The 24423-nt window shown below is 38.8% G+C and overlaps 1 protein-coding gene across 34 annotated transcripts in view; it reads right to left on the bottom strand.

The window, feature by feature from the left end:
- The window catches only part of NRXN1 (neurexin 1), a 680932-nt gene that overhangs the window by 8512 nt on the left and 647997 nt on the right, over positions 1–24423 (bottom strand). For 23 of the 34 annotated variants that reach the window (XM_054290267.1, XM_054290287.1, XM_054290273.1 and 20 more), the window contains one exon: positions 10693–10780. In XM_054290267.1, the coding sequence (XP_054146242.1) occupies positions 10693–10780 (88 nt within the window). The remainder of the gene's footprint in view (positions 1–10692; positions 10781–24423) is intronic. The other 11 variants (XM_054290270.1, XM_054290288.1, XM_054290277.1 and 8 more) reach the window with 1 other exon arrangement.

Here is a 24423-nt window from a genome sequence, read left to right as displayed (position 1 = left end):
TGAGGGGAATATTTCACAGTTTTATAAGAAGCTTTTGTGAAAATATTTTCCACCAAACTAAATTTAATTTTAGCCAAAATCGAGAATGTAAACCAATATATCACTTAATGTTTTTAACAGCCTTCATCCCTGTGGTTTTGCCCTTTTTATTAATATAGTTTAACATTTCAGTTGCATTGCTTCTCTTTTAGTATTCCTTCTTTCCAAACAAGGATTCTATCTTCTCTTACCAGTTCAGGTGTCCTACCTCTCCCCAGTTCTATATTTGTCATTCAGCTTTGTATCTCTCCTTATTTATTTTCTACATGAAGTTATTTTCCTGGTTTTGTGCGTATTCTGAGAAATCTTTGGTAATTTGGTACTTTGTTTCAGAAGTTTTGACTGACTAGCAGAATCAGTAGTTAGTCTGTATTTTAAATTGAAGTATTCCTAAGTGGGCAAGGGGGGAAGATTTTGCAAATAAGGTAACATAAGGAAGACAAAACAGAAAAATAGAAATATTACACCACTGACAGCATGTTTTCAAGCTAGACCTAAGCTGCTGCAATTTTGGGACACCAGTTCAGACAACTGAACTGGGATCATTTGCTCAGTGAGTTGCCTGCTGCTCCTGCTCCCTGAAGACTCAGTGTTAAAGCAAGAAAAGAGCAGGGACACTGGAAACATAAATTTTTGCTGGCAGCTAACAGTAAGATTGGCTGCACTGAACCAAAACTGGGCTCCACTGACTTCAGGAAAAGTTTTGCTATGAGCTTTGCCAGATCAAGGTTTCATTGCTTCCTATTTTTAACACTGTCATCTCATTTTAAAAAAAGGCCGAAAAATTCCAAGGCTCCTTATCTAGGAGCCAGTTTTGAGCAGAATACCAAAGTTGTAAAGCATGAGGAATCTGCTGGCTTGGCCTGCAGAGCGTGGAATGATTCTTGCTCATGAAATGAGCTGGAGGTGCAGACACCCACATTCATCTCACAACTGTGGGTGATTCCCTGATTCTCCTCCTTCACTAAGCAGCTACTACATGAAGAGATAAATGTCTATGCCATAAACATTATATATATATATATGGCTTGAATGTTGAAGCAGAAAGCACAGCATTCAGTTTGTTCCAAGCACTGACATCAAGTCAGACCCATTCCTGACAAAGCTGATAATATGTCTGGGAGAAGAAGAAGTGGCCAGGCTTTCAAGACATCCAGAATATCCTTGCACACACACTGGGGGTGCAGCTGCTATAAATACTGAGCTACTCCTGCTACCCAAAGGCTCAGATTCAGCAGCTACACTTGCTCAGCCTGAATCCTATCACTGCCTAAACCATATATGCTTCTCTGGGGATAGGAATATAAAGACAAGTGGAACTCAGGATGGATATAAGTTACATTTGATGTAATTAATGTTCTTTTTCTCCTGATAAAATTATTAAAATTAATAAGACTGCCTTGTTTTTCTTTGCTCTTCTCATCATAGTCTATAAAACAATTCTGGTGTCTGATGTTGGCACAAGGGAAAAAAGTTTGAGATATCTATAAAGCTTTGTTTCATTTCAGAATATAATTCTAATGTTCTCACTTTAATCTTTCATTTTTCCCTTTTCTGAAACTTTTTAAAGGGTACATTCACAACATATGATGTATTCTAGATCTGAAGCTACTGTTTAAGCCAGTTCACATTTAAACCATCAAAGTCCCAGATCTAGACCATAGGCCTTAACCTCAGGAGAAGTTTTGAAACCTATATAGAATAGCATGTCAACACAGCAGAAGAAGGTTTCATTCAGTTCTTTATATAGTCAGAAGGAGATAGCCTAAGGTTAGACTATTTCAGGTACATGCACCGTCATTATGGGTTACTTTTGCCTTGAATTTTTCCTGCTTCCATTTATGAGCAACATCCTTGGAGAATACCTAGTTCTCAAACTTGTCAGCATTCTCCTACCACTTTGCAGGCTGTCAAATCACACAACTCACACACCACAATACCCCAGTGCTTCTGGCACAGGTTTAAATTAGCTGTGAGCAAGGGGTTGAAAATTACTAGCAGCATCCTTAGTACTAGGTGGGCAAGAGCTAGTGGGTGTTCACACGCTACTGGCTGCTAGAAAACACCAGCAAGAAGTTTAGTTTGTTCTTGTTTCCCTTGTCTGGCAGAGGGGTCAGCAAACCAGTTCACTGCCAGCAGCCTGGTATGATGGTCACTGGTTTGAGAACCTGCTGCTGGCTGGCACCAACTACTCTAGAACACCATATTAATTGAATTTATCAGGTATTAGACATTTCCTGTAGAGTTTTAAAGAACTGGTTTAACATCTTGTTGCTCAAGTTTGATCTGAGAAAGCTTTGGCATAGCAACTGAGCAATACAATGCTAATTCAGGCCAGTATTTTGGCTATAAACCTTCTCCTACCTCTGCAAAATATGGTCTTTCTTCTACCTTTTTCATGAAAAATAGTACTGTGGAAAAGTGAGTTTCCTTCACAAAAAGAAGAAATTCTATGTATATGCATTACAAAGTTACAGGAAACAGTTTCAGTATAGTGTACACAGTCTGCAAGAAAATATAAGCACTAGAGGTAGCAAATCAAACCAGACTGAAGTGTAGCTCAAGGAAAACAATGTTTCATCAATCAAGGCACCAGTAACACATAGACTAATTTCAAACAAACTAGAACTCATTTATTTATTTAACAGTCTATGTGCACTCTTGATCCTAACTTGAAACTTGATTTAAAGGACAAATTTTTAGGATTATACTCTTTAATTTATGATTTTTTAAGCAGATCAACATGAAAATTAATGGAACTTGTTCTAGATGCAATCATCTCTCTACTTCATCCATGTGTAAGTAAATCCTCTGTCTTTCCAAAATTCCTTATTGAATTAGAAAAAAGAGTCTCAGTTAAGTCAATAAATTACTTGCCTGTTTCTGAAAACTTCCATTTTACAATTACTATCTTACTTATTTTCTGCATTTTTCATCCAGAGTGTGAAGTTCACCTGTGGAAAATGTTTTTCAAAGTACATATAATCTATATTTGGCCTAATTTCATTGTTTTCAGTAAATATAATGTGTTTTATAGGCTGTTTTTCATTCAGTGACTCCCTGGTTCCAGATTAAAAAGATCTACACTGTTTTTGAAAATGGTGGAAAATCTCATAGTGGAGGGTGCCAAAGAACACACATCTTTATTTCTGTGGCTAACAACAAAGAATAACAAAAGATTTAGAACTGTCTAGAACCTATTTTCATTTACTAATGATACATGCACAGCCACTGGAGCTTAATGTGTTTTATTACTGAAAATCTTAAATACCAGGGTTGAAAACCATGTCTGCTTTATTGAAGAGAGCATGGTGATGGATCTAATTTCATTTTTGCCTTTCAGACAAAGCAACTGCATTTACAGACAATTAATTTTTAAGTTCTATGCAATACCTTATCTGTAAGAGAGGTTCTTTTTTGGAGAATATAAAAAAACAAGGTCAAGCAACTGCTTATATACAGACAACAGTTTTTCCTGCAAATTTTTCTAGGGAAAACAGGAAAGTAAGTCCTCAATTAACTTGAATTAAAGGACGTGATATTCATGTACATATCACTGAAATATCTGGGGAATTTCCTAGTAATGAAAAATCTAAGGAATTCCACAGAAGTCAGTGGATTTGTGAATGGGTGATGTGGAGGGCCTGGTTTGCTTCTCCAGTCCTGGTATCATAGCAGCATCTTGTGCTGCAGCTTTGCCTGTAAATACCTTCAGAACTGACTCACTAGCTGTCTTTTACATCTTTAAAAGAAAGAAAAATAACAGATCCCTCTTCCTTCAGACACTCCTTTGGGCACATTGAGTAATGTGCCCATTTTTATTGAATTATTGTTCATAAAGAGAGCATGTCTTGGATCTACTCAAAATGTTGCCACTCTATTTTGTCCATTCTGTGGAGATGTCTGACTCCAAACCACTGAACATGTAACAGCAGGACTAACAACTGCCCCTTAGTAAATTTCTCTGCACAAGAGTTGCCTTTTCATGTTGTCTGTGTACGTCTGAAGCATGAAATCAAGATTTGCGTTTCCACACAAATAATAACGCCAGTGTTTGCACCCTGAATGTTTGCTAGCTGGGATTAAACCCCAGCAGCCATTCTTATTTAACTGTTCTGTGTTTTATAGAAGAGAGAAGACCCAGCTTTAGCAAGGATATGCATGGGATATGAATGCACCCTCAAAGTTCACACACAAGGAAAACTGTTCATCATTTACGCACCGGCGGAGAGGCTCTTATGTGAGTTACCAGAGAGCTTTGTGTGATTTACAGCAGTCTGATGGCAATATTTCTTACCACAGAGAACACTGAGCTGCTGGTATTGCACTGCCAGAAAACCACTGTGTGCAGGAAAAAAAGCCACCTGCCCTGTATCCATCTATATTCCTGTGTCTGCCACTAGGAATGTATGAAAATCCCAAGGAGTGGCTAGAAGCCTCCAGTTCTACTCAGTATTCCCAAGTTTCAATGGCATGGTTGGCAAAGAGTAGAGGTCAGCTTTGGCACATTGGATTAATCATGATTTTTAACCTCACTTCTTTAGATAATTAGGGAAAAAAATCTTTTTGATCAAATTCAAATTAGAAGTACCATATTTGTAATTCACTGCGACAGGCACTAGGACCTCAGCCTGTTGATAAAGAAGTAGTTCAGTGAACAATAAAATAATTTGGAAAAATGCAGCATTTACTTTCTGTTCCTCTAGAGAAGGCTTTATTATTTATTTTTTAAAAAATTAAATAAGCTTTAAAAGTATTTTATCTCTAATTAAAGGGAGATTAATCTATATCTTAATCCCCTCAGTTCTTTTATGCATAGCCATGGTAAGTGCTAACATTTGGAAAGTTTGTAAATAAAGCATAGTTTTCACCCTGTAGTAGCCTATACAGAGATGACTATGTGTATCACATCTAAACACTTTAAAAGTCTAATTCAAGACAACCCAGTGATCTTTCTGGCACTGGAAATGCATATAGAACTACAGGATAATTGGACTGAGGCACAAATATTCCCTTTATGTCTCAAGCCATAATGAACACAGTAACCCTATGAACTAACTGTAATTTTATTTTTCTTTGTTTCAGCTTCTTGCACAATGAATTCCATGAAGAGTATTAAACAGGGCACTTGCAATGATGTATAAATTATAGGAGTCACTTCACCTCCTACTGCAATGTTATCTTGCTGCCAGATGCACCAGGAATACAGTGCAGAAATTCGTGACAGGAAAAGAAAGCAAAACTTCTAGTAATGAGCATAAAACACTCACAAATCTGTATTTCACAGCTCTGCCTGTTAGAAAAACAAGTATCAGTGCTGGGACCAAACCTAAACCATCAGAATATAGGGTTCTGAGCCATCTCATCTGTCCAGCATGCTGTCACAGAGAAGAGGACACGAGTGTGTAGGAAGAGGTTTGCATGTAAAGCCCCACACTGTTCTGCTCACAGGACAAAGCCTTCCCCAAAGCAGTGGCTGCTCCCTAAGAGTCATCTTCAGCAGTGGCATTTCACTCTCTAGGCCAAACTGGTGCTTTGGAAATTTCTGGTTGTCACCAGTTGTTTTCTGCAATGCAATTAGTCTGGCCAATATACAGGAAAAATTCAAAACATGCTCAAAGATCAGCCCAGAAGCATCTATCCTATTAACTATTCTTTCTTAATAATATAGGAGAATAAATGATTTCATTTATCCCTCTGAATTAGGAATTAGGGCTAAGAAAGCTAACCAGTGCTACCAGCTACCATACCTGACTGAACTGTGTCATGATTATTCTTTTTAACCACAGAATGGAAAAGGACAAGATCTGCCACAAGTCAAACTTTGCCCTGGGAAATGGAAGCCAAAAACTGCCAAATCAAGAGATGAAGGGGTATTTTCTTTGGTTGCAACATGTGGAGTTCCACTGGTTGAAAGACACTTGTTTGAACCTGAAGAAAAATCCCTCTTTCACTTTGAAGGTTACCTTCTGCTAAAATTCCCAACACCAGTGAATAGACTGGCTTTAAGACCACCAAAACCTCTACTTATCCCATTTCAGCTGGGGCTGTAAGAGAAGCTTTCAACCCAATTGTGAGCTTAAGCCTCTTTTGAGTCACAAATTTGAGAAAGATTTAAAATTCATTTGCAGAAAAAGAACTGTTTGTGTGTTTGTCTAAAACTGCAAGACTTTTTTCCGGATTGAGATTTCCCTGCCATTAAACTCAGTCATTTCACTTCATTTGACCCAGCTCAGACCTCTCTGCCTTTTGGAACATTTCAATAGCTACAGAAGTGGTTAGATAATAGCTAACAAATAAAATACCAGCCCAGAGTAACTGGAACAAATAAGCTGTGTAGCACAAATGCTCACTGAAACTCAGCAGAAATCAGAGCTCTCTACAGAGCTCAGCAGGGCTGGAACAGCAGTCCTGATGTGAAGAATGGCAATTTGTCCACCTGCAGTTTTAAAACTCCTCATGTAAAATCAGTAAATTGTCCCAGGTTTTTTTTGTTGTTTTTTTTTTTTTTTTTTGGATAGGTTACCACTAAATTTTTTTGTAACTTGTCTACAAAATGAAAAGGTTTTATTATGTCCTCCATAACATGAAGCTAAGGACATATAAACTGTTTTTTTATTATTATTATTATCATCATCATCCTCAATCTTCATGTTGTTGCTGGTATTTAGGGGAAGGTGGAGAGACTGTGAAAGCAATACTTGTTGCCTTACTACACAAAACATAATGCAAAAAAAAATATGTTGACTAAGTTTTGCATGCTAATAAATTTGTTATGACTTCATCCAATTATGGCACATTTAGCAGTTTGTATACCACAATGAAATCTGCAATTATAATTTTTGTAACTTTATGTTCCAGACAAGATGATGGGATTGCTGCTCAGCAGCTCCTAATCGGGTTTACATTTTTATGTCCTATATGAAATTTGTGGCAAATTGCATCTTTCCATTTATTATTTAGCAGACAGGTGCACAGAAAGCAAAGCTGGTGGTGGCAGAGTGGGACTTGTTAGCCACTACAAACTGCAATATATTTGTACTAGGAAAAAAGTCCTATTTTATGCATAAATCTCACTAATTAGTAAAATCCAGATAAGCAGTATTTTCTGTGAGATATAGGTGTACCATATTCAAACTGTTTGTTGAATAGGCTCTCGTTTGGAGCTGAGAACATTGGTTAGAAACAGGCATATTATGGCCAGTCAGTCATCACAGAAATATTGAGTCATGGCTCTGTTTAAAAACCTGCAGGGGCTTTGGCCATCCCTTGATTGAATTCTTGGTCAAGAAGTGTTGACCACACAGCCCTGAGCGCATCATCTCTTGCCATGAGATGGATTCCTTTGCTGAAGGATCCCACACTACAGCTTCTGAAGTGAAAACACAGAAGTAAAACAGCCCTAATAATTGTATTTTCAGCCTCCTAGAATTACTTGCTAGGATAGATAAGTTTCACCACCATTAGTGAGGACGTTGAGGAGAAGCTGTGGAGAAGCCAGTCTGGTTTGTGAAAAGGGTTAAGGGGGAAAAGCTGAACTGAACCATGGGGATATTTTAAATGGAGGGACATATCATTCTGTATCTCCTATTCCAACTGAAAAGAAAAACAATCATCAGACTCTCACTGCCAACAGCACTGTGCTTCTCTCCTTGAATTCCAGCCTACTGCTAGGAGCAGCTCAAATCCACATGGAGACTGCAGTTTTATGGAGATTGAGCAATGCCTACCTGACTATTCATGGAAAAGGGTTATTCATAACACTAAGTGACTAAGACTAAAACAGAGAGACTGATATGCCAGAAGTTACAACTTCAGTAACCCCTTTGGCTCAGGTATTTTCAAGTATGATAAAATGACAAGGCCGATGAAGGCAAATTAACAGCTTTTAAAAGTTGAGAGTGGGAGGATGAATGACATTTTGATGAGAAGAATGACAGATAAAATGATCCAGACAATAGGGATTATGCAGAACATAATTCCTGTGCCAATCCACAGTTTTTTTTAAAAAGCAGTAGCAGTTGGGATCTGACAAATGAAACAGTAAAACTGTTCTCAAATAAACAAAAATGAGGAGTGTAGCTGTGTGATGAATGTTAAGATAAAACAGGAAAGCTGAACACCAGCACGTAAAGCTAATGAAAATTTCTTGCTGAAAAACTAACATTCACTTCCTTTTCCTGTACCATAGTGCGGACAGAAACAATAAGCTGTCAGAAAGTTTCATTTCACCTCTCCCATTCTTGCACCCACCAGCTAAATGACTCTGCACGGCTCAGGACTACCCAACACTGCAGCCCCAGAGCTCAAACTACCTCAGAGAAGAATTATTCTAAAATTTCATTGGCTTTCAGTGAGCTGTAAGCCTGAGAAAATATAAATACAGCTTTAATACCCAGGTGATTTGGAAAATTATTTAGTGCTATATAACCAACATATTGCTTTAAAATTACCTTATAAAATAGAATAAAACCCCCCTAAATGTCAATTTGTCTACTGAACAGCAGTGCCTGAGTTAACTACAGCAAGGAAACAACTGGCATGAATGAGCTCAGAGCCAAAAGAACTACTGCACTGACTCATACTGGACAGGACACTCTTGCTAAACTCAAGAATTTGTAAATGAGAATGAAGGTGCAGGAAAAAAAAATATCCCTGAATATCTTAATCATAATGTCTGAGACTTCTGTGAATGAAATATCTCCCTGAGAGGTGCAAAACTGTGTGAGTGTACCTGCTGCTACTCAGTTTTAAGAAAAATCATTCAATTTAATGGAATTTTGAAAATTACTCTGAAATCCTTTAATTGGAAAGCGAAAGGAAATAATCCTGAAGTATCATCATCAAACCTGTAAATTGGTTCCTGGAAGGGCTCAAATGCCATCCTGCAGGTCTGTCAAACACTGAGACAAGTCATGTATGCCTTTACTTCAGTTTAAGTAAATAATTCTTGCATGTGGGTATCAAGTTTTGTGACTTAAAATAGGAACCGTGCATTTGCATATGAAGAAAAATTTCATTTGTCTTAGGGCTATGCAGACATTTCTCCTGCCTCAGATTTTGGCATCATACTAAGATGGCTGTTAGTTGCTATTTGCATGAATACGTTAATCTCAAATTAAATTGGTTTCTACTCGAGCTAAATATGTTACTGCACAACAAATAGATCTTAATTGTTTTACTATTAAGTGAAGTAGCAAGCACCAAAGATTACCAAATTACCTCAGACAACTAGCAGTGGGCGTGCTACCAAACAGCACAGAGTTCAAGGGAATTCTGGGGAAAATTCTAAGGAAAACTGAGATATATCTATACGGCTGTTCACTCAGGAAATATAAAACCTAAACCAAACCAACAAAGAAGCAGGAAGAATTCATTGGACTATCTAGGATTATTTTAAAGTATAGGAAATTTTGAGTCCTTTCACTTCGATGATAAACGTTGGGATTTTTAGAGATGGTACATAGTATTCAACTAAACATAATTGAGGATAATTGAACCTTTGGAACAGATTGCCCACAGAAGTTGTGGATGTTCCATCCCCTGAAGTGTCCAAGGCCAAGCCGGATGGGGTTTTGAGCCACCAGGTCTAGTGGAAGGTGTCCCTGCCCATGGCAGAGGTTTGGGACTAGATATAGTTAAAGGCCTCCTCCAACCCAAATGTTCCCATTATTTCACAGAGGAGAATTATTATCAAATCTCCACTCTCCAGCAGAATTGGAAATACATGGCCAAAACACTACCAAGTTTTTGTTTCATGGCAAATACTAGAATATCAAAATATCTTGTTTCTGGTTACAACTAAAACCTACACTCTGAATAGGCTTGACTTGGCAAAAAAAAACCATTAAAAAAATTGAAATTTGAGACTGTTGTATTCTATGTCTTCAGGTTTTATCTATCTTTACAAAATTTCGTACCGCTAACAGCAAGTAAAAAATTCAACTCTACTTTCCAGTGCATGAAGGCAGCCTATAAGAAAAATGGAGAGGAACTTTTTACAGGAGCTGACAGGACACAGGGAAATGGATTCAAGCTGAAGTACACTAGGTTTAGATTAGATATTAGGAAAAGATTCTTTCTTGTGAGGGTGGTGAGGCACTGGGACAGGATTCCCAGAGAAGCTGCGGATGTCCCATCCCTGGAGGTGTTCAGGGCCATGTTGGATGGAGTTTTGAGCAACGTGATCTAGTGAAAAGTGTCCCTGACCACATCAGGGGGATTGGAACCAGATGATCTTTAAGGTCCCTTCCAACCCAGGCCATTCTACAGTTCCATGACATAACACGACATTTTCAATATATTTTTATCTTACTGAGGGCAATGCTTAAGGCACAAACAATAGCAATACCTTCCTGCTAAGTGAAGCTGCACCTTCTTTGTCACTACACAGTTGCAGAGGCCCCAGAATGCCCTTCCTAGTCCATCCTCAGGTCCTCAGCCAAGCCATAGCTTTGCTCAGACCATGACATGTGCTCCCATTTGATGTCTTGGAGCTGACCCTTCCTCTCTGCCAACACCACCACGTGTAGAAAGGGCCCAATTCAGCCTCTCCTTGAGATGCACAAAAGGGCTGTCCTGCTAGCTGGGGCTCTGGGGAACTGCAGCATGCAAATATGAAAGAAAAGAAAGTAATAAAAAAAGTTGACTAACCTAACCCACCTGAGCTCGGCTCACAGGGATCGATGTCCTCATCATCGCTGGGACATTCAGCCGAGGCCACCAGGATGTCATCTGAAGTCTGCAAAGAAAATAAGAGTCAAATAGATGTACTTGGATTGACTGGACATGTTGTAAGTTTCTCACCAGCACGTCTTTTTTTTTTTCTTTTTTTTTTTTTTTTTTGGAATTTATGCAAGGCCCAGAGCGTTTCAGACTTAAAGTGTAATGGTGCAGTGACACTCTCCAACTCTGTATTAATGGGACTTTGCTTTTCAATTTGCACTTGTCAGAATTTAGAATTGTGTTAGATATCCAGTGTGGGCGCTTACACATTTTAATTTTTTTTTTCTTTTTGTAATAAGGACAGAAAGTAGAAGGACAGAATATGTATATTGAGGCTGCTGGTCTTCCCTCTTTATCTCCAATATCTCTACTATGATATTACTGAGAACATTGAGGGCATTAAAATACAAGTCAAAATAATGAACTGCCTGCAGTGCAGCTGTTAAAACTATTATAAATGTAGTGATGCTTTCTCCATTAACTGCACTTGCTATTTCAGATGTAGAATAAAAAAATAAAAGGAAAAGAAGCAAACATATCTCTCACTGAGCTGAAAACTATTTAATGAAAAGAAACTCAAGGAAAGCAAACAATAATAAATGCATACATGCTAGAAATTATTATGGCATTTTCTTAAATAAGTGAAAACATCTTATTTTCTTAAATAGGTAAAGCACAGTGTGAGTGCTATGATTAGGTCCCAGAGCCAAAATGCATTTGGACTATTTTTGTATAAAGAAATTATATAAATCAAGACAAAGGAGACAAACCATGGAATGTATGGTAAAACAGACCATAAAAGTTCAAAAAAGAACTGGAGAATTCCTACCTACTGCTTCTTACAGTGCAAGAACAAGGAGATATTCAATGAAACACTGAGACAATCAATCAGTCAACACGAAAAAATGAGTATCTTTTCAAACCACCTCTGAGAACAGTCATTTAGAAATGTAATAAGAACGTCTACAGTAATTCAGGGAAATAATAGGAGGGAAATATAAACTGTCATGCACCTGATCATTACTCAAGAAATTACTAAAGAGGTTAGGAAGATGCTTTTCCTATGGGTGAGGCGTTTCATAACTGTCCATCTCAAACTTCTGTTCACCTCACTGAAGGAAATACATGGAGACAATAAAATACTACATCATATTCCAACAAGAGGCTCAGGTTGTAGCATGCAAAAAGCCATTCTTGGATTCCTATATGATAATTATGCCAACAGCCCATTTCAGTGAATACGAAACTTTCTTCCTTTATCTCTCCATGGGTATAGAGGAGGGACATAAAATGCAGGAAAGTTTTCTTTCATCAGTTTAAATCTGAAGATGTAAAAATTTTACAGCTGTGCAGCAGGGCCAAAGGCTAAGCAATGCTATTTATCATTATTATTCTAACCAGAGTTTTAAAGTGAAGCATATTACAGTAATAGGCTTTACTCTGTCATGCTTCGAGAATATTAATGAATATAAGCTTTCAGCACTTGTCTGAAGTAGGAAAGTGATACAGGAATACATTCATTAATATGTGAGGCATAACAAAGAAAAGCTCATAATAATAATAATCATAATATATTTTAGAGGTAAAAGACTGAGGCATAACGGAATGAAGTAACTTGCTGAAGGTAATCAAAAAGGCTATAGACAACAGCTATGTTTGGATGCCATAATCACAAAAATGATCTTTCCTTATAGCTGAGAAAATTTGTAGCTAGAGGAAACAACTGTAAACCTGAAATACTGCCAAAATTAGATTAGCAAGATTTAAAAAACACCCCAAAAAAAGCTTTTTAGTTGTCCTTCATTTCTACCAGTAGAAAACCAAAGTTGTAACAAAAGCCAACTGCAAACATCCTCTTGAATTTCCAATGTCCATTTCTTATCCCTAGATGACAACCATTTAAGCTTGAAAACCAGTAGCTTGGTCTCTTTGAGAAAAATTACCTTTTTTTTATATAAAGAAAAAATAACCAAGTAACCAACAAAGCCTCCCCATAAGAAAATATCTCTGCACTGTAAACCCCACAACTATTAGGTATAAAAACATAATAATAAGCACATAAAGTACCATGCATCTTCCGAAGAGTTTCAACTTGGTAAGTGAAGCAGCTGTGTCAAATTTTTCCTTTTGCCCACAACACTGGACAAGACAATACTTTTATGACCTGTAGCCAGAATTCTGAATATTTATCAATGGATCACTGAGGAGCTCTACACAAACACCATTAAACAGAGAGGATCACATGCATACCCAACAGTAACATCAAGAAATGGTCTCAGACCTACTGGTCTGACTGGAATTTTGATTTAGGAGTGCTTTGGCCCATGCACAGATGGGTCACCCTTGTAACTTGAATGACTCAAGAAGAAACGATCAGGCAGATTTATGGGATTATTGCAGTGTTTCTGATTACCCTTGATATAGGACAGCATGGTAGGTTTTCAGGTAACTCTACTTCTTTGTACAATTTGTGGTATGTTCAAAATTCTGGTAATTCAAAATCACCAGAAAAATAATGCACTTTAAGTATTTTCATGTCTGAGAGATACTTTGCTCAGCTACTTATAAGAGAGTGTCAAAACTGTCTTCATAGAGTGACACTAATTCCAATCTATAGAAAGAGTATTCATACTTCCACAAGAAGAAAGGGTTGCTCTTGAATGATAAAAATGCATGCATATTATGGGTACAGAAACGAATAATACCTTAAATAAATGCGAATATAGAATGTTGAGAAAGACCTCATTAATGTCTCAGCATATTAAAGGAAGTAATGTGTGTCTCAAAGTCAATACTTGGTATAAAACTCTTTTATTTTGTAAGCAATAATCAAGTGTCAGTAGCTGAATAAGAAGCCAAGTGACAAGATGATGCGAAAAGTGTTTTTATTTAGAAAAATATCTGAAGAAAAATTTGAGTTTTAGTACCAATTAAAGGATGTGTCACAATCTGCCCTTATTCACCCCTTTCCCCAAATCCAAACAGCCCTTTGCTGCTACTCATGCATATTTTCAGAGAAAAGGGCAAAGGAGCTCTGAAAGACAGGTGAGATAGCAGTGACCAAACTACAAATGAAAGCTATTGGTCTGCCTGACAGAATTCAAAACGCGATTCAGAATTAGCTAAAACACTTGATAATATAGAGAATACGTAGATTAAACACTGTGGGCCAGATACTTTCTGGAGTTATTTCTCCAGAAGAGCTCTGACTGATGTGAATTTACCTGAAGAGAGAGCAGAATTTAGACCTGAAGGTGTCAGACAGCCATGGGGTGCAGATCAATGAGGCAAGATAATGTGTTTTACTGACTTGACATTATCTTTTCTTCATGCTTTTTAATTTGGATGGGAAGATTTAAACCAAATCAGTTCTCCTAAGCGAATTGCCATTGTTGCTAGCACGATGGCTAATTTACAGGACACTGCTTCAAGCATTCTCATTAATCAAGGATTTAAAAGTCAGTGGAAAATCCCTTATTTACAGTGAGTGCCTAATAGGATAACATCCAACTGGTATCATCATCCTACACGATTGGATTAGAATGTGTCTTGGGTGAGTTGTTCAAATTAATTTAAGAGGTGATACTCCAGTTGTAAGAAATTAAAAAAAAAATAAAATAGCAGGTGTACAGTGTAAAAGGTCAGCCAGAATTTCTTTTAATTGCTTCTTCTTTTCTTTGTGCATTTTCAGAGATTTTTCAGATTCAATTTGCAGCTATGACTGTAGGATTTAAAATGCAGTCCACTGTAAAATGTGGATTCTCAGAAAGCTGGACATCTGTACACATATAAAAAAAAAGCTTACAATTAACATGGCAATGAAAAAATGGAGCCAAAAAAATCCCACATTTAGTAAGACTAGAATTCATTGGAGAATGTTGGTTCTGACAAATATTCAGGGGTATGGCCCCTGCAGGAATAGGTCTTGCTTACATCAGCTATGTCTGCTTGCAAAAATAAAGAAATTGGGATTTGTCTCTCAGCCAAGAGACAGTTTAAAATACCACCAATCTGCCACCTTGCCTGAGGAAGGAAATGGTGACTATTTCAAGAAAGCTCCTGGCCAGATGAAAAAATGATGCTGTAGTCGTGGCTTAAATGCAGTGACAATCTGTAGCTAAGGATAAATATCAAGCTGCCTCAAAGGTTACTATCCCTGGTTCAAAACTAGTACCAGAAAATGTCTGTGCCCTTCTAATAGTGATCTCTGAATGCTATGTCATTAAAAGAAATAATTGGAAATGAATAAACAATACAGGAAAGTAATTTTTTATTATTATTCATTTTTTTGCATGACTGAGATTGAATACACACCAACTTACTCCGTTTGTATGTATGAAGTCTACTATACCTGAGGGTATGAGAGAAATATGACCTAAAAATTAAATCAGCGATCTGAGCTGTGCATTCATTAACAGTATAATGGATCCTGCATATTTTCTGCTGTAGTATGGCACCAGCTCTCCTTTAAATCATAGCACCCTACAGCTACTCTGAATATAGTTTATTCCTTTCTTGTTCAATAATATACTTTATCCAATGAGAACTGCAAGCAAATCCAAATTACACAATAGCTAAAAAGTAGCAGTCCTAAATTATTATATGAATTATAACCAGCACAACCTCTTATGACTACTCTTTAAATTATTTCAGATGAGAACTTCAAGTGCGTAAGTCAGAATTACTCTTATTTATTTGTACAGCTCTGGTGCTGAATGCCAGCAGAGACCAGTGCTCTTGTGCCTGGTGCCAAAGGCAGCTGGAAAGCAAAGGTTCTGCTCTGAGGAGCTTTGAGATTGATTTTGGACAACAAATGAGTGGGAGAGGGAGCAGAGGATGAGAAGGGTCAGGTGAGGATGCTACTGAGAGGTGCTGGCAGCTACACAGCGGCTCTGATCTAGCACATTTCCCAAAATTATGCTCCCATCGAGCAGGAAGGAAGGTCAGAAAGAAAGCAGGCACAGGAAAGCCAGGCAGGAGCCTGTGGCTGGCCAAGGAGATGCTGGGAACAGATGGTGCCTGGCGAGCACTGCCAAGGCTGCGAAGCCTCTCCGAGGAAACTCCGCGTGTTTGGGGGCGTCTGGTGAGCGTGGAGATGGGGACAGGAGGGTGGCACTGACACAGGCAGGCAGCACCCATGGGTAGGATCAAGGGCATGGGTCAAGGCAGGGGGAAGATGGAGCATGGCTGTTTTGGGAGGAGAACTAACAAAGGAAGAGAAAAATTATTGGTGAGTGTCACAGATATCTTTTCATTAAAATCCTTTCGTTAGGATTTTTCCTGCTGAAGCTGAGAAGTTTCAGCAACAAAGTGCAAACAACGGTTATCTGCTGCTGTGGAATGCAACAGGTGCACCTGTGATTGGCCCATGTTGGATGAATAGTTAATGGCCAATCAAGGACCAAACTCTCTCTGGGACAGAATCAGAGAGAGCTCCTTTGTTACTCATTCATTTCTATTCTTAGCTTAGCTAGCCTTCTGAGAACTTTTCTCTCTATTCTTTTTAGTATAGTCATAATGTAATATATATCATAAAATAATAAATCAAGCCTTCTGAACATGAGATCAACATTCTCGCCTCTCTCTTCACCCTGAAGACCCTTGTGACCACGGTCACAGGTGAGGTCACGGGAGCAAAGGAGACAAGGTGGCAAAAGGGGAGGGACAGGTACCAGGGAGGTGGTATCAAGAGACACAATTATGTGAAGATTAATGGGTAAGAATCCCATGACTGTTAGCAAATGGCTGTCTGAAAACATACTTTCAGATGTAGACAAGGAAATTAAACCTCTAATTCTCCTTTTCCCCCTTTCTGTAATGCTTAATTATAATCTCTGCTTGCTTCATTTTTCCTCCTGAAAACAAAGCTTATTCAAATAATTGCAATTTAGTTCAGAGAGAATCAGCTACAAGTTATTTTTAAATATAAAGGTCTGCATCAATTTGGCAACGCCTGTATAGCTACAGCCACAGTGTAAAGAAAGGTTTTGGAAACCTAACAGATAAACACTTCTGTCTTCTTCAAGCTTTAATTGAAAAATATGGCTCATGCAACATCGACATAAAGGAGCTCAGAGCAATCCTTTTGTACTTTTGTACTCAACACATTCATTTCTGAGGCAGAGAGGGACTTTCCCAAAAACTAATCCCTTGCACATATTCCTTTCCCCCACTTTTTCCCCTTTAAATGGACAAATAAAGTAACCTACATCAATGGGAGTGCTGGAAGAAACCAACAGAGTATGAAACATCACAAAAGACTTCATGTGGAAAAACTCAGATTTCATCTTTTCAGGATGGGATTAACTGCACAATCTTCTAGCCAAGACTGCGTAATTTGAATTTAATTCTCAGTGTAAGAAGCAGATCTTCGTGACTGGTTATTGAGACAGCTGTGGAAAGAAACTCGAATATGTCACATTAATCAGGTGTACTCCTCATCTGGTGTTAATAACCTGCCACTGCATGAGGCAGTTTGCTGAGGAAGAGGCAATAGTGATGTAACAGTAATATCAGCTCTGGATGATTTGCTGTTTAGACAACTGCCTGGAACGTTGTATTTAACCTGCTATAGGTCAAACAAGTACACGCGCATCAATTGCTGCCCGTCCACCCACATCCAAAAAGTACCTTCTCAGCACTGTGCTGCTGAAAAATGTTATTTCTGGACATGGGTATTAAAATGCTAATATTTCAAGCACATGCACAATATTTATTAAATCTTTTGCTAACTGCTGACATGTTATTACCCTGTAATGTGAAAATACAGTAACTGAAAATCGAAACACTTTCTCAAAACTGGCTGTGATCTAATTAATACTACCATGTTATTTCTTGAATTGTCAGTGTTTGATGCTGGGAGAAAGCAAAAGCCTTGATTAATAAGTTCCTCTCACAGGAAAAAAAAGGAAAGAAACCTAGAGGATATAGAACCCAAATACAATAAGGCCTTTCAGTCAGTGAAATGAGTGCTGTAGAAATTCCACTCAGAGGTGGAGGTGAGAAGCTCCAGATGATGCCTCAGATGCCCTGCAGGGCACCTTCAGCCTCTGTCCTCAAATCCCAGCAGTGAGGGGAACACACCTGCTCCACACAGCAAAACAGAGTCACCCTCAATTCTAGTCTCCACCTCTCCACATACACACATCTTTCCACTAAATAACCTTAAAATCCATGGTATTCATTCCATGCAGAAAGACTTTTGTGTTATTTCTCCAGCCACCCTCTTCTACCCAAACATCTAAATTCTCATGGGCAAAATTGCCACAAATAGTGGGAATATATTTGAGAAATGGATTTATAGTAAAATAGTGTCAATAAAACTGTGTGCCTTTAAGCTCAGAATTTGAATTTAATTGCTTTGGTCAAAGTCTTAAGGTCACTCATCTCATCTGTAAAGAAGCAGAAGCAGAGCTGAGAAATCCACATGCTGGAAAAGGTACAGCATTTTACCTGGACAGATAGCCAGGCAGCACTCTGCACTAATCTTCAAAAATTAAAGTATTACTAATTAAAAAATAAGAAAATAATCCAAACGTCTTCCTATCAGGTCATATTCCTTTCCTCCTGCAACATATGGATTAAGTTAGTTTCACAGATGTAGACCAAAAACAATTTCTATAATAATTTTATTTTAAAATATCACATTTCTTGTCCCCTTTTGAAACTCTGGATTTGATGCCTAGAAAATGATCCCATTGTTTTTCTTCTGTGTTTCTCTTCCAGCTGAGTAACAAATGAAAACGCACACATCTCCATTAATACATTTTTCCCTGGCCATTCTTCCATATTTAAAGGCTTTACAAGGAGATACTTGATAGAACACTCCCTATTTAACAACAGGGGCTACTTTGGACTTTTATTGAAACAAGCAGATTCTGCTGTAGCTGTGGTTTTTGGAAGCACAGCAAGCAACAGCCACACAGTGACTGAGTACCAAGAATGGGAGAAGTAGTTTGGGTTTTTTTGAGGTAATTTGATATTTGCATCAAGGAACAACTGATGTTTGCCATGAATATTGGACTAATGCTTCAAAGCAGTGCTGGCTGCAATCAAGAGTGAATTGTCCATCTCCCACACCCTTCCCATCAAGGCCAACTCATGCCATAAACCCCTGAGCATGAGGAGTCCTGTCAGCATCATGAATGTCTTTGCATTGATTAAGACCTAAATTTGTTTTGCAGTGCCAGATGAACAGACCAGGGTTTGATTTCTTTTCCAAAAAAAACCAGTATGGCGTTGCTTCTGACTGGTTCAGGAATTCAGGTACAGTAAAAAGACAAAACTGCTTCTATCCTTCTTAATGGAAATATTGGGGATGGCTGGCTAGGAATGAGCAAGGAATGAGCGCTCTACCGTGTGTTCACTGCTCCCCTTGCTCCATCTTGCCCTCTCCCTCCCTCCTGCAGTGGGGCTGATGGAAACAGGAGCTCACATCCTGCTCTCAGGGCCCTTGGGAGCTGCTGGCTGACCCCTCAGCTTGGTCTGACCCAGAGCAACCCACATGAAGAGTCAGGCACAACTAGCCCAAAGCTAGTTTTGCTCTCATGCTGGATAAAAAAAAAAAAAAAAAAAAGACAAAAAACCCCTCACAAATGGAGAGATGTGGCACAAAACTTTTATCTCTTGATGGCACAAGACTTTATCTCTTGAAAGCAGGCCCTGCTATGCAACATGCCAGTTATCAAAACCATGGGCACCTAATTGCATAATGCCCATTATTTATACTGTGCCATTTGTGAAAGCTGCCATGGCTGCTTGGATGAAGAACAGATGAGTCACTGCCTTACTCCTTTCTCATCTAACTTTTAGATTCACAGTGGTGTAACATTTCTGGTTCCAGAAATAGTTTTGTTGGCTGATTTTTGTTCTGCAATTACAAATAGCTCTGCCATGGATCATACTGATCAGAAGAAGCTGTGCTACTTTTCAACTTACCTGTTTCACCCTTATTTCCGCCAGGTAATGAAAATAGGTTGAAAACAAGAGACAGATAATCTGTGAGTTCTGTAAAAGTCTCTTGTGTTTTCTTTCCAAATCCTTTCCAGAACATCCATATTCCTCTCCCATAAACACCATAGTTCATTCCAGAGCAAGAACAACAAAAATGCACTTTGATTTTTGTTTTGTTTTTACATTTGCACTGAGCCTAAAATATATGGAATAGAATGTGGCTGATGAAATGCAATCCTATTATTTTCTCCTAGGCGAGAAAATTATTTTGCCTCTAAGTACGAGGGAAATGTTTCTGGGCATTATGCTTTTATTTTCTGCTATCATTTTATTTTTAGCCATCTCTTTTGCTGAAGTAAACATTTTGGTCTCCATTAATTCTGAACTCACAAAACACAGTGGAGACAGTTTTGTATTAACTCAGAGAGAGACTCTGCTTATTAAATGGCAACATTACAACAGTGATAGCAAATCTTTTAATTTATATCCCTGTATTACCAATCACATGCACAGAGATTGTCGAATTTTTGGAATATGACTCTTGCTGCATTTGTATTTATCTCAGAAAACTCAGGCAGAGAATTATTAAAGCCTTCAAAATTGACAATTTGAGTTGTTGTCAGGGAAGTGGAGTTGCTTTTAATTGACCATTGAGCTGCTAGTGTAGCCCTTTTTTGTTGTTGTTGTGGAGCTTTGGGATTTTTTGCAATTTAATCACAAGTTTCAAGACCATTCTTAGCAAAACTTGAGTAAGTCAGAGAAATGACTGAAATCAACATTGGACACTTTTAAGACTCAGCTGGGCTGGTTGATCCTTGAGGTCTCCTTCAACCTGGTGTTCTGTAATTCTGTGATTCACAGTGTTATGAAAATACACCAAAGTTAGAAAGGCACTAACTATGAACTACACTTCCATCTTTTTTTTACAGTTACAGTACTGCCAGTTTTGCTCACTGTGAGTCTCCCTGACTGTTAAATTGTGTTACACAAGAACATCTTGGTCTACTGATATCCATAGGAATTTTTTTATTAGTCTCAAAAGAGGGGAAGGCAAGGAAAGCCTTTCAGAAAGAATAATTTCTGAAACTCACATGGAGTCTCTGTTCTCACTCAGCACATTTTCAGGGTGGAAAAAGCTTTCTTATCTTGTCAGCAACTGCTTAGACTACTAGATTGCTTTTTAGCCATTTAGGTAAACCAGCCATCTCATCTTGCTCCAGAGACAAGTAAGAGACTGAGACAACAGAGGAAACACGGGTTGTTCTATTCAACACTGACCTACCCATACCATCTTCTTCAAGTTCATTTGAGCACGTCTTAGGCTCAAGGCAAATTATTTTGAGTCAGTCAGATCAGGCAAGAATCTCCTAGTATCCCTCTCTCAAGCCCAGTTTTCCTCTCCTGAAGGAAAATGAGCACCAGTCCAAGTGCCAACACTGTCCTTCCTCAAGTTTTACAATAAAGAATAAATTTAAACTTCTTCAGGGTCCAAGAGGGCACACTGTTCCTCCCCAGATATTAGATCCTTTGTCACATTTTATCCCTAATTCTACCAGTTTTCAAAGGTTTTCCCAGAGCAGGGAGAGCAAAACTGAAGCTGTTTTCTCCACTAATCTGTCTTTGAAGCACAGCCTCCTTCCAATGTAAAGCACTCAGTTCTACTACTAAAAAATCCCCACATTTCCTTATCTTAATGTTTTAATTAAAAACCTCAAACAATAATGGCAGGACTAGGGAATATACTGAGGAAATAAACTACTAGTTCTGCAGAGATGAGAAAAGTTCTACAGAAGAGCTGCATTCTGCAAGTACAACTTGGTAATAGTAACAAGAGTTAGCTAGTTACACATGCTCTGGAAAAAGACAATGCCTAATTGCCTTTCAACTGAAATATGTTTCATTTAAGCCACAGTTTTAGAGATACTATTAATTACACAGTTTCTGAAACTGTACATTTATCACAGAGGTGTCTGGGTTTGTTAATGATGTTTTTATCTCATAAGAGCAGTCAAAATTCAGGTGAGAAACATGCTCCAGGAAAGCAGCAGGCTTTGCACAGCTGGGAGATGCTCCAGGTGATTGCTGTGGTGTCAATTACAAGCAGATGTTATTTACAACTACATTGTTGACCAGGAACCTCCCTTTTTCATCACGTGTGTGGAAATCTGCGCAGGTTAAGAAAAACTGCGTCTCACACAGGAGGTATTTCGGGTTTGGGACTTAAAAATATGGTCTTGCTTTAAAGGTAGTGGCTTTCCAGTACCAAAGAGAGGAGCTGAAGAAAATCTGGAAGAAAATTTCTCTCCAGCTGTCCATACTGCTGCTGATGGCATTTGGGTGGTGGGGAGGAATAGGCTAGACTTGGGTAGGAAGGAGAGAAAAAAATCAGGCTCAGAACCATGGCAAGATGGGATACTGAAATGAAGGGCCAGGGATGTGTGAAAAGTAACTGAGGTAAGAATTTGGAGGATTTGGGAAGAGAAATGAAACTGTGCTCCTGCTGTAAGTCTGGAGGGACACAGACCATTACAAAAAGAAGGGAGGATGAGGGGAAAAAGAGCTACAGTAAATCAGCAAAGTGGCACATGGAGAGCATGGAGAACTCTGGGTATGGGGAAGTTTGGGATAAGGACAAAGCATGCTGGACCAGTCATTGGAATTATCACAGATTGGAAAAATTACAGACTTGTAGCCATTGGTGCTGGCACCAAGATTTCAGCTTTTCTTTCACTGTCAATCATGATCTGCTAATCACTCTACCAAAGACTTCAATTTTCCAGCAGACGTCTGGCCCATCGGGATCCATCATTTAAAAGACATAAGTGTAAGGCAGAGACCTGCCAGGTGAATCCACAGGCTCCAGCTCTCCATTTCAGGGTGTCAGTTCTGTGGTGCACAGCAGAACAGGTTTCTGATGTTTGTTTTGAAAGGAACTTGGAAAACCACGATACAAAACATTTGATTTGGAAAATTTTAAGTGTGAAAGGGAATGAGCACCCAGCAATTAAGGGATGCCAGAACTCAAGTCTGACACGAAGCCTTAATTCACATGGCTTATGTCTGCACAATCTGATGCCATCTTAAATAAAATGCTGGTACAGATTAATAATAACATATTTGAATGTCAGCTGGTGTAAAGCCACACAGTTCCAGAGAAACAAAATGTTCACACTTCAGTTGTGCATCTGGCCCATAATTTCTTGTGATATTGCTTAAAACTGAGAGCCCAAGCCCATAGGGAATTATCTTAAACTTGAGTATGCCTAAGGCTACGTACTAATCGCCGTTCTTACTGCAGCATGGCACACTTCTGAGTCATACTGCAAAGATAGGTTTGCTGTGAGGTAATCCTAAAAATATATATATAAGTTAAAATTATTAAGTCACATAAAACTTGGATTTTTGACCTTCATTACTACATTATGAGCAATAGCTAGGAATATGGCAGAGAATTTAAAATAGGATTCTCATTTAAAATGAGAAATTTACCATCTATGCACACCCCAGTCATTTAGTATGGCACTGTATTTTCACAAGGTCTTTCCATTTCCTGGCAGGAACCTATCAGTTATCTGTTAAAATTGCTTTTCATAACATCTTATAGCTGTTGAAATACAACAGGGAAAATACAAACACAAAAGCAAGGAAATTTCATTTGACTGGAGAGCAAACAGCAAGATAGTGTAAGATTCCTCTTTAAAAGTAAAAAGAATTTCATAAGACCCAGGCTCAAAACTCTGATGGGTGCCTAGAAGTTCTTGCTGTTGCAACTAAAACATTCAGCTGACTCTCTAAATAGGCATGCTATGTCAGGAAAGGCTATAATTAAACTCCCTGAGTCTGTCACTCTTGTCTATATGGGAATGTTACACTGTGATATAAATGAAGTTAATTAAAACTGGTATAACTCCCAGGTGCATAAATTTTGCTGGGAAAAGACTCAATGTTTTGTGCATAGCTTTGGAGGGCAGGGCAGGCACCTCCAGCCAGCCCATGGGTTTGCTCAGAGCATGCAGAGGGGGAGGTGGAGCTGCATGGGTTCATCCATCCCCGTGTTCTGGCAGCAGTGGGATGTGACAGACCCTTCATGGGAACAAGCTGTTACACTCTCTCTGACATCTCACTGTGTCTGACTGCAGAGCAAACTCCACTACACTGCAGCTCCTCACATTTGGCCCTCCTGCCCCTCACAGCCACGTACTGCTGTCAGGAGAGCAGACTGTGCGACCAAAACGATGCAGGCAAGCGCGTGAGAAAATCTGAATTCCACCATATTGCAGTCCTTCACCCACTGTTTCACCAAAGGCACCCAGGCAGTTTGTCACTGCTGGCATGCCCTGGGTTCCTCCTGTTGGACAGCAGTCCAAGGGTCACATTCAAGTCTGCACTCAAGTCTCTTAAGCTTTTATGAGTCTAAGGAAATTTCAATAGTCGCCTTTCACACTGCAGCACAGCACTTTCATACCCAAAGGTGGTTTTTTTCTTTTTTCCCCCCTTTTTTAAGCATCTTTACAACAACATGCACTCACTAGACTCCCCAGATATCTCAGATTCCCCAGATTCCTTAGATCTGAACAAAGCTATAAAACTACCTTCACACATTGCCTGTTATTGATTTCTCCTGTCTTTAGTATTCTGTGGTCTCATGCAAGGGACTCAACCTCCCCTCCCCTGCTGTTCTCCTGAGGTCTGTCCTTTGGAGCATGG

Source organism: Melozone crissalis, unplaced genomic scaffold, assembly GCF_028551555.1.
Source record: "Melozone crissalis strain CALT ecotype California unplaced genomic scaffold, PUWL_Pcris_2 ptg000081l_1, whole genome shotgun sequence".
Taxonomy (NCBI): Eukaryota; Metazoa; Chordata; class Aves; order Passeriformes; family Passerellidae; genus Melozone; species Melozone crissalis.
Note: the sequence above shows the minus strand (reverse complement) of the source record. Positions and strands in the feature narration are given on the sequence as shown.